The 15,624-nt window shown below is 53.2% G+C and overlaps 1 protein-coding gene across 1 annotated transcript in view; it reads right to left on the bottom strand.

The window, feature by feature from the left end:
• NCOR2 (nuclear receptor corepressor 2) overlaps positions 1-15,624 on the bottom strand; it is a 255,367-nt gene that overhangs the window by 104,525 nt on the left and 135,218 nt on the right. The window contains exons 16-18 of the mRNA XM_027853513.1: positions 14,159-14,313; positions 11,408-11,580; positions 5,676-5,738 (exon numbers count right to left, since the gene is read on the bottom strand). Coding sequence (XP_027709314.1) covers positions 5,676-5,738; positions 11,408-11,580; positions 14,159-14,313 — 391 coding nt within the window. The remainder of the gene's footprint in view (positions 1-5,675; positions 5,739-11,407; positions 11,581-14,158; positions 14,314-15,624) is intronic.

Genomic DNA, 15,624 nt, shown 5'->3' with positions numbered 1-15,624 from the left:
CACACACACACACACACACACACACACACACACACACACACACACACGTGTAAACAGGAGGTGACCACAGAGGTTCAGTACTGGGGCTGCCTGGGAAAGGCCTCTGGCAGGGGCTGGGGTCTGAGTCGACCCCTGAGAAAGCCAGGCAACGAGGGAGAATTTGGGGCTCCAGATGGCCTCTCAGTTCTCTTTCATTTCTAAAGACCCTGGGCTTCTCTGATTCATCATGGTATGGGGTACAGGGGAAAGAGTGCTAGATGTTGATTCAGAGAACCTAGGTTCAAATCCTCCTGCTGACCCTTCCCACATTGGCCAAGTCACCTGACCTCTCTCAACCTCAGTTTCCTCATCTGCAGGGTTGGACTCCACGGTCCCTCAGGCCTCTCCCGGCTGGGAGTTTACAATCCTTTGTTACTAAACAGCCTTGTGCTGCCCCCAGTGAGGTCCAGCCGGGATGATTTTATCTTGTTTATTCTACCTTTCCTGTATTCCTGGCCTTGTTTGCCAGGCCTGGCATTGCTAAGAGCAGGCAGCACCCAAGGCTACACCCCCACTTTTCTTTCCTGGCTGGGGGGCAGAGAGGTGAGGCGGAAGTCATCCCTTGATCTTCACAACAACCCTGGGCGGGAAGAGCTATTATGATACCCATTTTACAGATGAAGAAACTGAGGCAGAAAGAGGTTCAGTGACTTTTCCACACAGCCAGTAAGGGTCTGAGGCCAGATCTGAATTCATGTCTGCCCGATTCCAGGCCTGGGGCTCTATTCATGGGGCCACCTATCTGCCTACAGGATAGCAGGATTAAAGATTCAGAGCAGGAAACCAAGGCCCAGGAGGTGGAGCATTGGACCTTGGTTGTCTGACTTCAAATTCCACATCCTTCCCACCACACAGTGCTTGTAGAAATCCTACAGCCAGAAGGCACCATGGTGGGCGCTCGGGGCTGACCCCACCTCCGGCCATTCCCCCCTTGGGACAGTCTAAGAGGTGTGGGCAGAGGAATCGCTGAGTAACCCCGCTTGGGGAGTAGGGGCATCAGCCAGCCCGCCCAGGATCAGCACAGGCAGAGCAAGGCACCAGCTCCCTCTCTCTCCCTCCCAGACCCTGTGATGTAGGCTGAATTTTTCTCAAGGTCAGCTGCTGCTGGCTAGGAGGGAGGGAGGCCACGGGGCTTAGTTCCCGGATGTGTCCGAGGCTGACCGGGGAGTCTTTCAGGATCTCCTCCCTTGGAGGAGGGAGAGAGAGCTTCTGGCAGACAAGGGGTGGGGGAAGGGGGGCAGCCGTGCACCTGCTCCTGCCCACGGCTCCCTTGTAGGGGCACCAGAACGCCCTGGCCCCGGTTGAGCTCTACACAGCATTCCTGTGGGCACTGGGGAGCTTGCTAAGTAATGGAGGCTTCTCCTGAGTCATTCAGCTGGCGGTGCCCCCTCCCTGCCCCACCTGATCACTCTGTTTACTGTGCGTCCAATTACATGGGCACATGGCATTTCCCTCCTGGAGAGCAGGGGCTGGGTTTCCCTTACATCTTTATAATCTCGGCTCACAGAAAACACTGCATCAATGCTCGCTGACCTGACTTGGCATCAAAATCTCTTGTCAGGGCATTGTATATAGCAGGCACTCAATCAGGGCCCCCTCCTCCGTGGGACTGCTGGCTCGCTCAGCACTTTGCTAGAGGAGAGTGGAGGCCCCTTGAGGGCAGCCATGGTTTCAATTTTATCTCATCTGATTTCCTGCTTAAATCTCTGGTGCTGCCTCTCCCCATCAGAGTCCAAGCTCCTAAGGAGCAGCCATCTGCCCCTTGCCCCTCCGTGTGCACCCTCAGTGTCAGCACAGCGCTCTGAGTACCACAGGTGAAGGGGCCATGGCCCTGGGGGAGCAGTGTGGTTCACAAATGCTTTCTTCATCCATCCATCCATCCATCCATCCATCCATCCATCCATCCATCCATCCATCCATCCAAACATCCATCCATTATACTCACTCCAGCAGAGTGCCTGACACATAGCAGTTAATAAATGCATGCTGATTGACTGATTTAACTAATGGTTCCTTTTCTCTTTCAATCCAGATCTCAGTGCACATAGAAAGCACTTAAGAAATTCTTTCTTCTTTCTTCCCTCTCTCTTTTCTTTCTCTCCTCTTTTTTCTTTCCTTCTTTCCTTCCTTCCTTTCTCCTCAGTGCCCAGAAAAATGCCTGACACAGAGTAGGCACTTTATAACTGTAGAGCGATGAGCTGCTATATTCCTATAATTGTTTCTTTGCTAGGTCCTGTTTTCTCTCCATTAGAGGCGTGTGTGTGTGTGTGTGTGTGTGTGTGTGCGTGCGCGCTATCTCTGGCCAGGGTTTGATTCCACGCCAACTAGAAAATCAATCCAGATCAATCACGTACTGAATACCAGCCAGAGGGCCCCCAGTTCCTGGGCACACCTTGGGGCAGATCAGTTCTCCCCACCCCTTGTGGCATGTGAGCGCAGGGAGAGTACATTTATTTTCACAAAGGCTGAAGTCAAGCAGGATCCAAAAGGTGAAGCTGCTGCTCCAAACCTCAGGTCAAACCACCTAATGTGATCAAAGGCCCCAGAGAAACTGCTCTGGGTTCATCCCCTGCTTTGACTGTTCTGTGCCCTGGCTGCTGTCCAGCAGCGTGGAGTGTTGAGCCGGGTGGAGTGGGGATGCGGCCTCCCTCCTGGGCCCTCGCTCTCGGGTTTTAAAGAAAAAAGAGATGAGGGGGAGAGGGCCCCCCGACAAGGGATGTGATCTGGCATGCCGGCCGCACCTGCATCCTGCCGCTGGCGAGTCACATGTCGATTAGCAGGCGCCCTACCCCGTAATCGTCCCACTTGCTGTAATTCATGGCAGATGAGCAAGCGCATCGGGGTTTATTGCATTATTAAAAATGTCACTGGTCAGGGCCGCTGTGTTCCTCCCAGCCCCCCTCCCAGTCTAGGCTCTCTCTAGCGCCAGGGGACTTCTCGCTGTCATCCCCCCAAGCCCCCATCACTTCTGTTCAGTGTGATCAGAGGCTGCGTGCCCCCAGTGAACCGCCTGGAGACTCTGGGGACAGGACCTGATTTCAGCAACACAGAGTGGCTCATCTCAGCCACCGGTGACTCATTCCCTCCCTGTCAAGAAGCATGTCCTCCTACCTCCATCTCCTCCAACACCACCCCTCCCTCCACCGCCCAGCTTTCTGAAAAAGGGCTCAAGGCCAGCACTTTCCTGAAGCAGGCTGAGTGCAGCTTGGCCTTGCTCCCTCCCCAAAGGGACAGAGAGGCTCTGAGGTGGGCAGGCCTCCCCCAGGAAGGGCCAAGTCAAGCCAGCAACTGCCCGGGTAGCCTGTCTGGTTTCCAATGTGACTCAGCCAAAGCCAAAACCATTAGCAGGGGAAGGCCAATGGAAGGCAGGGAGGGTAGCAGGTGGTGGGGAGGCAGGGAGACAGAGAAAAAGCAAGAGATGGAGGGGGAGAGGGAAGGGGCACAGGGATGGAGGGGGAGAGGAAGGGGCAGAGATGGAGGGGCAGAGGGAGGGGGAGAGGAATGGAGGGGGAGAAGGAGGGGCAGAGACGGAGGGCAGATGGAGGAGAGACCACTCTGGGAGAGGTTGTGAGACCCTCTCCCAGGAGGTCAGGCCTGTTCTTCAGCACACACCAGGGAAGGGTAACCTCCTTGAAGGCAGGGACAGCTTTCCATTTTCGTCAGCATCTTGAATGCCTGGTATAATGCCTGGCACATGGTGTTGGGGCTGCAATTTTAATGGTGGAGGAAACTCCCTCTCTGAACTCAACAACTGTTCTGTGGCCCTGCTACAATGGCGATGACTACTGGAAATGCTCCAAATATCTACTGACAATCAAGCCAGCGCTCTGTTACAACACTCCAATGTGTTTGCCAATCAACCAAACCACAAGCATTTCTTAAGTGGAGAGAGAGAGAGAGAGAGAGAGAGAGGCAGAGAGAGAGAGAGAGAGAGAGAGAGAGAGAGAGAGGGAGAGAGAGAGAGAGAGAGAGAGAGAGAGAGAGAGAGAGAGAGAGAGAGAGCTTGCCCTCAGGATACTTCCATTCTACTGGGAAAGCTAACCTGAGCGCACAGACATATAGACAAGATAAATTCAAAATAAATGGGAGGACAGAGAAGGAAAGCACCAGCTGCTTTGGAGACTAAGAAAGGCCTTGTGTAGAAGGTGGTGTCTGAGCCGAGCTCTGAAGGAAGCCAGAGGTCCTGAGAGGAGAGGGGAGGAGGGAAGACAGTCCAGGCAGAGCATTCAGCTTGTGCCAAAGTCCAGAGATGAGCAGCGCAGCCTCTCACATGAGAGCTGATTTAGCTGAATCTTAGAAGGCGTGAGGAGCACTGGCTAACGAGGCTGGAAGCGCAGGTCGAGGCCAGGTGGTGAAGAGCTTTAGCGGTCAAACAGAGGTGTTTTTAGTGGTGCCAGACCTTGAGCGTTCCACAATATTCCAACTCCTGGTCGCCACATCACAAAAGGTCTCTGCTATTCCACGGCGGTTCATCGCTAACCAAACAGGCCCTCCACGACTGCACCCCCCCCAGAACATGACTGACCATCTTCTTATGACACGTCTGCTGTTTCCCTAAGACACCTCAACGGTCCCATCCAACACCACAACTCTCTCTGTCCTGCACCATGCATCATGCTCTGCAGCACTACAAATGTTTCCCAACAACACTCCGAGCGCTTCCTTACAACATCACAAACTGCCCCCAGCAGGCCGCTACCCACCACAACGGCTCCGAAAATAGGATCGATTTCTCTAACTATTCCCTGCAAAATGCCACAAGAAATCCCTCCACAACCCTCCAGCTGAGCACGGTCTCTCCTTCCATCACCCCAACTGCAACACAATCAGTAACACACCGACACGCCTCCCGCCCCAGCTGACCTCAGAGGAAGACCTAATCCAGCTTCCCTTAGGACACTTCAAACTGGCTCCCTCTGAGAATGTCTCCAGCTCTTGGGACGTGGGGTCAAAGCCGAGGGGGGAGGAACGAATGTCCCAAAACTCGCGTGAGATACCGCCCAGGCTTGGCATCAGGCTCAAAGAGTTTCCAGACCCCAGGCTCCCTAGCCGTAGCCCTTGATCTCTCTAGGGTCCCAGACGGCTATGCCTGGAGCTTCCCCGTTCTCTGTCCTGCACCCCAGTGTCGGCTCAATCACCAAACAGCAGCTCCCGAGGTCAGCCACAACTACCGCAAATCAAGAGTGGCGTCAAAGGCCACGAGGGCTTGCTTTTCACCTGGGGTCTCTTTTCTCCTCACAATACGGACCACAGCACCCTGGCTCTAGGCCTGGGGGGCCACCCAGTCAGAAAAGAAGATAAATGAGTGTCCACGGCCACACAGTAAATGGTACCAGATCTCCAGCACCACATTGGCACGTCTATGGTGCAGACTGGGATTTTTTCTGGCATTGTTCAAAATACCAAATGAGAGGACTGAGGCCGGACATGAAACGACTTGTCCAAAGTTTCACAGTGACTGAGGGAGGAATCAATTTGAGGCAGAGTGGAGCCCAGATGCCCAGGACTCCTGAGCTGGGCCTCTCCTAGCTACATTCAGACCCTTCCAATGTTTCTGTCCACATGCCTCAAGGCTCTTCCTGGTGGGGTCTAGGGGGGAACAGGGCGGGGTGAACAAAACAGATAGAATCAATCACCTTTTTTAGCAGTATCCATCTCTTCCTCGGTCCAGCGAGAACTCTCATTCATTTCCAAGGAAGCTGGCAAAAAAAACAAATGCAATTAGGAAGTAGGCGGGATGAGAGAGGGGGAGGGGGCAAAAAAGGGGGGACTCGGAGGGATCTCTGTATCTTCCTATCCAACCAGGGAGAGGAGAGCGACTCAGGTGTCTCTTCGGTGGGAGGTAGTTCTAAGGACAGTTTTAAGTGCTGGACTCTTAAGTCAGGAAGACCTGGGTCAAAGCCCACCTCGGACAGTTATTGATTGTGTGAGACTGGCAAGCTGGTCAACCTCTCTGGACTTCAACATCCTCATCTGGAAAATGGGCATGATAACTCCTGCTGGCCCTACCTCCTCTGGGGACGGCTGTACGGCTATGTCAGAGCGCCCTAGAGATGTCAGGTATCACACTGCTACTATGAGCTCCCCTCAGGATTATGTCCGGAGGGGGAGGAAAGAATCTACCTAAGAGCTGCTTTCCTGCTGCTGTAGCAAACACACCCTTCATCTCCCACATCCTGAAAAAGCCTGCGCTGCATTCGGCCATCTCTTCTAGCTACCAGACTGTATCTCTCCTCCCCTTCTTGGCTAAACTTCTCAAGAGAGAGCCATCTACACCGGCAGGCTCCGCTTTCTTTTCCTCTCACTCTGCACTCTGACTTCCGACCTCACATTCAACCGAAACTGCTCCTCCTTCCCAAAGCGGCCACTGATCTCTAAATTGCCAAATCCAAGGGTCTTTTCTCAAAGCTTATATTCCTCGATCTCCCTGCAGCCTTGACTCCGTCGATCAATCGCCGCCTTCTTCCAGACCTCTCTCTCTTCTCTGGACATCTGTGACACCGTTGTCTTCCTTCACTCTTCTCCTCCATGCCCGGTGACTCCTCCTCAGTCTTCTCTGCTGAGTCTTCAACCATGCCCCACCCACTAGTGGACTGTGGGTGTCCTTCAAGGCTCTGTCCTAGAGCTTCGTCTCTTTGTCCTCTAGACTAGTTCCCTGGGTGAGCTCATCAGCTCCCAGGGCTTCACTTATCAACTCTATGCAGATGATTCCCAAATCTCCAAATCCAGCCCTGGTCTCTCTCCCGAGTTTCAGGCCCACATCACCAACCATCTCTTTCCTGGCCTTCTTGGAATGGATGTCCTGTAGGCATCGAAAACACAACGTGTACAAAACAGGACTCCCCATCTTTTCCCCCACCCCACCAACGGCCAAAGTCAAGAGCATCATTATCCTTCCAAACACCCAGGCTGGAAACCTTCGGCGTCATGCTCCATCTTCACTTGTACCCACTCCAAGCATCTAATAATCTTGTTGTTCCAAGCATCTTTCACAGGCAGACTGCCATCGCCGTACTCCTGGACACACACACTGACCGGCTGGGGGTCTCCCTGTGTCCACTCAGTTGCTGGAGCACAGGTCTGACCACATCAGCCCCTACTCAACAAACCCCTAAGGCTCCCTCGTCCTCCCAGGGTTAAATGGCAAGACCGTCTGGCTTGTCAGGACTTCTGTGACCTGACCGGCTCACTCTTCTTCCACCTCACTCCCCTCCAAAACTCCATGTGGGAGCCCTGTATTCCAGCTGCCTGGGCTACGCACGGCACTCCACCTCCCATCTCAGAGGAGACAGAGAAGCAGATGGCCTTTCTCCTGGCTGTCCCCCATGCCTTCCTCATCAATACAGCCTCTTGTCACCCTGGGTTTCTTTCAGGACTCAGCTCAAACACTACCTTATGCCCACCCGAAAGGCCCCGGTCAGCTGAGAGTGCCTTCTCCTCTGGGATGACTTTCCATCCACCTTGAACAGATCCTTTGTGAAGCTAATTATTTACATGGCGTTTCTCCCAACAGAATGGGAGCTCCTGGAGGCTAGGCACCATTTCACCATCATCTCTGGGTCTCCAGCACTTAGCATAGTACATAGCACACAGTAAGCACTTAATATGTGTTTGCTGACTAACAGAATCAAGAAGGCCAACCTGAAAACACACCTACGAGATGGAACGTGGCTTTCCATGTGTTTCCACTGATGCATGAGCCCAAGACACAGGGAACTCATCCATAGACAACTGAGAGGTGACTGCATGTGTAATCTCCAGTAACGAAAACACCTGTAGGCAGGTACGCCGGATGGCCAAACCAGGTGAGAAAGACAAGCCAAGGGGAGGTGAACAAGGAGATGCAGGAAGTGGTCTGGCAGGAGTCACAGGATTAATGAGGGATCTGCAGCCGTCCAGCCTTGGTCCCTGATGGCCTGCTCTGTGCTACCTCAGGGTCTCACTATGCGGATGTGCCTCTAAAGTGTGTGTGGGGCTGGGGGGGCAGGGACAGCACCGGAGCAGGCATTCTATTTTGGGAGAGAATGGGGACGTGCTGGTGAACGACTGACAAACACAGGAACTCGTCCAAATGAAGAGCCTGAAGGGAACAGAAGAGCGGTGGTGTAGTGGACGGGAGCCAGAGCTGTGGGTTTGAATCCAGCTGCACTGTCAACTACCGGTGTGACTTTGAGCGAGTCCCTGACCCTCCCCCCATCATCTGCAGAAAGGTGTGGGGGGGCGCCTAGATGGCTTCTCGGGCCCGTTCCTGCTTCCTTTCTAGAACATGATGAACTTGGGGGAATCTTTCCACTTTTCTCACAGGAAACAGAGATCCCAGTGGCCACGTTCTAAATGCCACCTCCACCTATCACTACGCAAGGTGTCAAGAGATGTGGCCACGGAAGGGGTCCCAGGGAACGGATCACTTTAAAAACAGGCTATGGGGCGCTAAATACTGCTTTAGGAGTATACGAGAGGAAACAAAAGCCCAAAATGACCACCAGAGGTCACGCTTCCAATACCCCGACTCCGACTGGTTGTCCAAAGTCAAAGGAATCTGGAAACATTTCTGCCTGGGTACCCCAAGGTGCAGCCCCTCAAAAGCAAACAGACCCTAAGACCTCTGGAGGACTGACAGGTGAAGCCAAGAGCGTCCAGCCCCAATGAATGGAAGCCTGGGGAGGTAATGGGTGCTCCACAGTAAAGAGCCTTCTACCAATGGGGTGGGTGGAAGCCGTCCCCAGCAGGGACTGATTGTGTTTCCATGCACAGTAAGTGCTTAATAAATCCCTATCACCCGACTGCTGCCAGGTCACAGGTTCAGAGCTGGACGGGTCTTAGAGATGACGACCCAGAGGAAGGGGCTGGAGCCCGTGGGCAGGCAACCTGATGAAGGCTATGGAGCCCCTCTCAGAGCCATGGTTTTAAATGCATAAGATAAAACGCAGGATTACAAAGGAAACCGATGGTAGTGAAATAAAGACGCATTTTTTAATCAGCCAAGTTAAAGGAACTTGAAACCCACACAAATACTGAGGGGCCCATGAACCCCAAGCTGAGAATCTTGGATCCAGAGCGACCCATCCTTACGTACTCAAGGACATAAGGGGCCTCGTCTAAGAGCATGAGCCATAGGTCTAGAACCGGAAGCCGTCCAATCCAACTTCCTCATCACACACAGAGGCACAAAGGCCTCGGAAGCCAAGACCCGCCATGGCTGCACAGGCAGCACCGAGGTCAGCACTGAGGAACAAGGCACCTGCACAGACTGATCCGGCCCAGACCAGCCCTCCTTCCCCCGCCGGGCCATGGAGAAGCAGAGGCTACATGAGCGCTCTGGGAGACGCGGCAGACGCGAGTCACGACATGAGTCCTCGACTGCGCCGACTGGCCACAAGCCCCTAAAACTTCACATCACCGCCGTAGCGGTTCTCCACCTATGATCACTTCCGTACCATTTGGACCCTTCAGACAAAGAGGCCTCAGGGTACTGAGTTCTTAATGGGCTCCCCCAAGACCTCCCTGCTGCTTCTGCTGGGTTGGGTGAAGGTCTCAGGTCCTGCCTGGGCTGGGGAACCATCTCTCATTAGTCTTTCGCAGAGGCCTGTGTGCGCGTGCATGTGTGCAGTCTCAAAACTCCACGCAATCAGCTGAAACAAGCAGGACCCTGCTTAGAGTCCACCTCAAGCTGTGGCGAGCACTCTCCCCACCCCACCCCAGATTCCTTCTGTGATTTCAGGGGTGCAGGGAACTCCTGGTGAGAAACCACTGCCTACCAACGCCTAGCACCCCTTCTCTTCAATCAAGTCTTAAGAGAATTTCCTAGGGGCACCGACAGCTTCGGGGACTTATTGAGTCTCTCGGCCAGTCTACCTCTTGAACCCTGGCTTTCCTGGCTCCCGTTCTGACTCTGTCCACTGTGCCATTCTGTCTAGATCAAACAGAGACAAAGTGATCTGGGGGGTGGGGGGGATAGTGATTGACACCTGAGGGACTCAGGTCTTCCTGACTCAGAAGCCAGCTTCCTAGCCACGATTATTTCTCCCACACAGTAGGCACTTGATAAATGCTGGATGAAGGAAGGAAGCTTCAGTGGCTCAGAGACAGGCAGAAATTGCCCCTATGCAGCCAGAGGCAGAAACAAGACCCCTGCCTTCCCTGCGTTCTCTATGTGGCCAAGGGGCCACTGTCACGGGGAGAGAGCAAAGGCGAGGCCGGGGATGCGGACAGACACCAAGTCACTTGCCCTCTGTGGAGCGCAGTTTCCATCTCTTTGCAGAGACCACATTACCCAACTGTCAAGCAGGACTAGAACCCTGGTCTCTTGCCTCCCACCTAGGATTCCTTCCATTAGGCCACAACCGTGTCTCTCAGGAACATCAAGGAAGAGGAAAAGGCCTGGGCCAAGAGAGAGGAGGCAAAGAGGACCAGAAATCCCCTCTCGTGACCCCGACACTGGGGGAGTAGGGGCTGGGGAACACGTCCTTCCACGGCTACATCAAAATTTTAACGCCAATTATTATCAATCACTTACATTTCCCTATATATCTTACCCCTGGCCGGGCCATCCCTACAGCAGCTCAGTGAACAGAGACACTGATCTCGACTCAAAACCCAAGTTCAAATCCTATCTCAATCACTTATTAGCCGTGTCACCCTGGACAAGCCGTCACTGCACCTGTCTCAGGCTCAGTTTCCTGATCTGTAAAATAGGGATAATGGAACCTACCTCCCAGAAAGGAACAACACATGTTTAGCAGTTGCAAACTTTAAGTCAATATACAAATTCTAGCTCCAATTATTATTTATTATTGTTATAACAAAGAATAAAAAAAGAGAAAAAAACCAGTTCAGCAAAAGTGACCAACTTATCAAGTCCGGCATTCTGCTCAGTGTTCCACAGCTAAATTGTTATTTTTGCTTCCAGAAAAAACAGGCCTACCTCTTTCTGCTCTTAGAAATGGATGCTTGAGAGAATCCAAATTTAGAAAGACGTTACCACTCTGTAACGCTACAGTTGTTAAGATCCCCCCCGCCAAATTTCCAGCAAAATATCGAAAGACAGGCCCTTGCATCACTGAAGTATCAGTGGCGAGGGAGCCTCTAAACCTCATTGCCCTTCCCATCCTCACCATGCTCCCATGGCCAATGCCTCTCACCCCCAGCTAGTACCATTTATAAAGGTCAAGCTCAACCTTGGAAAAGAGTTGAGAATGGGTGTGAAGTAGTAAATATCCCGTCAGATACAGTGGATGACTCGGCTGGATTTGCTGACCTTTTTTTTCCCTCTCTTAAAACAAACAAAACTCTTTTATTACAAGGGATGTTTTACTGCGCAGGGGAAGGAAATGAAAGTGATATAAAGCCATCGACACAGAAGACTCACCCAACTCTGCGCTCTGTTGAGGGGTAGCTGCCTCCTCATTGTTAGCCTCGTTGGCCATGGAGCGGGTGATACGTCCCTTGCGTCTGCCCTGGCTATTGGCAGTTTTTCGACCTTTGGAAGTGACTGCTTCCTTTTCATCGTTGTCCTCTCCAGAGGTGTCATCCGTCTTCTCCCTAATGAGCAGTCAGTAAGAGAAAGGAGGCTTTATGTCAGTCATGAAAAATACACAAGGGTCATGGAGGTCTCCAAAAAAAAAAAAAAAAAACCAAAAACAAACCAGGCTACAGACAATAATTATAACAACAACAATAATAAATAATAATAGCACTTTAAGGTTTGCAAAGCACCTCACAATTATTCTCATTCTATCGTGACAACAACCCTGGGGCGCAGGTGCTATTATTATCCTCATTTTATAACTGAGGAAACTGAGGCTGTGAGAGGTGAAGCAGCTTCCCCAGGCCCACCCACCAGCAAACTAGAAAACTGGAAGCTACTAAGTGTCGGGGCTGGATGTGAACCCAGGTCTTCCTGATGCCAGGTCCAGTACCCTATCCACTGTGCTGGACAGGTAAGAATTTTAGTATCCTAAGGACCCATCTGCCCATGTGGTACTGAAAGGCTCTGCTGCTCATCTACAGAGAGCGTGCTGGATACAGACACAAAGCATTTGGGGGCCAGCTCTCTGGCCCATCCTTACAAGCTGTGGAACCTTTGGAAAGGCACTTCACATCTTTGGGACTCAGTTTCCTCAACTGTAAAATGCAGGGTCTGGACTAGATGTTCCCTGAGGTCCCTTCCAGCTCTAAATTTAGTATTCTGTGTATTCACTTCAGCAGATACTTTTTCCACTGATGAACCCAAACAGGCTCCTTTGCCCACACCCCTCCAGCTCCCATGCCTCACATTCAAAAGCCAACAAACCCTCAGTAATCGCCTCCCATCCGCTGGGCTCTGTGCTGGGAGCTGGGGATATAGAGACAGAAGCCGTCTCTGTCCTCAGGAAGCTTATGTGCTGCCCAGCTCACAGGTCCAGGACCGCCTTATCTTTTGGGAAGCTAGATTTTGATCAGGAAGGCACCTCAGAGGTCATTCTTCACACCCAACAGAACTAGATGGTCTGGAACATCTGAGTGGGGGAGGGCGGGGCTAGGACCCTAGTGTCAGGTGGGCAGACCTCCTAGAGGGTTATCTTCGAGGCTCTTTGATGAGAGCCACATAAGCTGAGTGCCAGGCTGCAGCCCAAGAGCTCTCGCCTGTCTAATGCCCTCATCTGACGGAGGAAGGGAAGGCCCACAGGGGTGCAGAGGTTCACAGATTTCGGAAGATCTCAGAGGCCATCTGCCCCACCCCCCTGTTTTACAGAGGACGAGATGAGGGTCATCTACAGAGTTAGCAGAAGAGCGGGAATGAGAGCCCCCGACGGCGGCAGAATGCTTGCCTTGGGTTCAGAGGACATGGATTTGAATCTCGCCTGCGATGCCAGGGAAGTCACTTCTCCTCAGCTTTTTCACGGAGTTGACCGGCCCTTCTAACTCTAAATCTATGACCCTCTGGGGTCGTAGACTCTCTCTAGAACTAGGTGACTGGACCAGATCGCCTCTGAGGGCCCCTCTAACTCCAACATCTATGACCCAATGAATTTCTGGGGGCCTTGGAAAATGAAAGGGTTGGCGTCAATGGCTTCTGAGATCCCGTTGGCTCCAAGCCTGAGGCTCTTTCCACCACCCCCATAAACCTGAAGGCCAGCAGCGTGAGGGGGCGAGGACAGGCAAAACTGTGCCGGGGCATTGTGTGGGGGGAGCCGTTTTCCCCGGAGGCCCAGGTTCTAAGGGTGCGTAACCTCCTTCCAGGGATGAGTGCTTCTGCAAACCTGCCACGGGAGGGTTTAATGCAGGGCCACTGAGATTTATCATGGGCTCCTCCTCATTCATCTTCCTGAAAGGCCTGTGCTGGTAACCGTCTGGGAAGACGGTCTATAATGAAGCCAGATGTTCTTTTAAGCTGCGTTGCCGGGCCCATTACAGGGACCAAACAGTCTCCGCCTGCCAACCTTTCCCAGCAATGAATCTCGCCCGGCTCCGTTCTGCCGAGATTGTGTCAGGCACCGAGGCTGTCACTGCCCCCCCACCCCCCCCCCAGCCCGGCCTCAATCTGGAAGAGCTCAGGCTGACATCAATAATTCTAGAGGTGAGGGCTCCACCTGGGCCGCACACCTATTTCATTCTGCTTTGACTCGTTTTAATCTCATCCTCACCCCCACCCCAATCTCAGGAGACGTGGCCAATGGGGGGGCAGGGGAGGGAAGAGTTCCAAAGCCATCGCCTGGATTTATTAGTCTAAGAGGAGAGCAGGAATGAACAATTCACTCAGAGGTCTCTGGGGGATTTAGAAAGAGAAGGCTCAGGGCTCAGATCAAGACTCGGGGAGAGAACGGGGGGAGGAGGAGGGGGGAGAGAGAGAGAGAGAGGGAGAGAAGGCAGGGAAGGGGAGGAGGAAGAGAAAGTCATTAAGAAAGAGAGGGAGAAGGGGAAGAGAGTGGGAAGAGGAGGGGGAGGGAGGGAGGAGACAGAAGAGGGGGAAGGAGAGGGAGAGGCAGAAAGGAAGGCCACCAGGCCCCCCTCCTGTCCTGACAGCTGCTCCCCCCCGGGGAGCACACTCAGCACGACTGTCCCGAGGGGCAGGCCCCGCCTCAACGCCAGCCCTCGGCCCCGTCGACCCCAGCCCCGCACCCTGGGGAGGCCCGCTCACTTGGTCAGCTCTTCTTTGTCGTTCTCGGCCTCGGGTTTGTCGTCTTCCTTGTCCGCCTCTTTCTCCTTCTCCTTCTCCTCCTTCTCCTCCTGGCTGCCCCGGGGCATTTGCTGCTGCTGCTGCTGCTGCTGCTGCTGCTGCTGCTGCTGCTGCTGCTGTGAGAGAGGGGAAGGAAAAAGGCGACCCGTGAGCAGGCGAACCTTTGCCCCAGGGCCAGACTGAACCGGAGGAGCCGGGGGTGTTGAAGAGGAGGAGGAGGCCGGGGAGAGGCCAGCTCTGCTCAGGGAGGGCCACGCGGCAGGGACTTGGGACACAGACCCAAATCGGCTCTGAGCTGGGGGTGTGCCGGGCCATGGCAGGCCTGTCCCCAGGGCAGTGCCTTCTGAGTACCAGGCACAGTGGGTGGAGAGCTAGCCTCGGAGTCAGGGAGACCCTCGTGGACACACGCTGGCTCCAAGCTGCCGAGCAGGTGCTGATCCACATTGGATGAAGGGAGTTTCTCTACTGGGAGCCCCTGTGTGCCAGGCAGAGGGTCCCTATGGCGGACCGGATAGAGAGATCTGGCCTTGGAGTTGGGGACAGCCAGATTCATGGTATGCCTTCACGACAACATGCAAGACGTTACAAAAGGTCACAGCACGAGTCAGCCAGGAGGAGGAGGGAATAAACGTCTAGTGATGTAATCAAGACTCATCTCAGCTAGGCCAGGCCTGTTTGCCTCAGTTTCCTCAACTGTAAAATAGGGATCAAACTAGCACCAAATTTCCAGGGTTGTTGTGAGGATCAAATGCTATAATAGTTGTAAAAGCTCTTAGCACTGTAAATAGTCAGCACTTAACAAAGGCATGCTCCCTTCTCTTCACCCCACCCCTCACCTCCACAAGTTCAAGCCCATTCAGGGCTGGCCAGCTGTACTTTCCTTCCAACCACCCCCCCCCCCCCCCCAAAGACAGAGAAACAGAAAACACTACACGTGGCGAGGAGCCCGGCACACAGCAGGTGTTTAATAAATGCTTGCTGACTGCTGACTGACCCATCCTGGCTTTTCAGCCAGGCCACAGGAATATACCTGATCAGAAAACATAATCACAGAATTCTAACGGTTGGGTGAGACGTCAGCGGCCATTCGGGTCCACCAAGCCAAAAAAGAATCTCTTCTACTCCACACCCAACAAGCGGTCACCTTTGCTCTGTCTACTGCCATCTAAACTGTGGGTCACCTGTAGTTCCCCAATTATTCTCTAGCTAACAGCCAAATCAAAAGCCTCTGTACTAGGGATAAAGTGGGGAATCCAGCCAACACACAAGTAACTGATACCCTTGAAGGGCTCACATTCCAGTTGGGGAAACCAAATTCACCTCTTATTCTGAGAGAGACAGCAAGAGCAAGATTGAGAGAGAGAGAGAGTGAGAGAGAGTGAGAGAGAGAGAGAGAGAGAGAGAGAGAGAGAGAGAGAGAGAGAGAG

This window comes from Vombatus ursinus, unplaced genomic scaffold, assembly GCF_900497805.2.
Source record: "Vombatus ursinus unplaced genomic scaffold, bare-nosed wombat genome assembly UNPS02009994.1, whole genome shotgun sequence".
Taxonomy (NCBI): Eukaryota; Metazoa; Chordata; class Mammalia; order Diprotodontia; family Vombatidae; genus Vombatus; species Vombatus ursinus.
The sequence above is the reverse complement of the archived record's forward strand: the minus strand, read 5'-3'. Positions and strand labels throughout refer to the sequence as shown.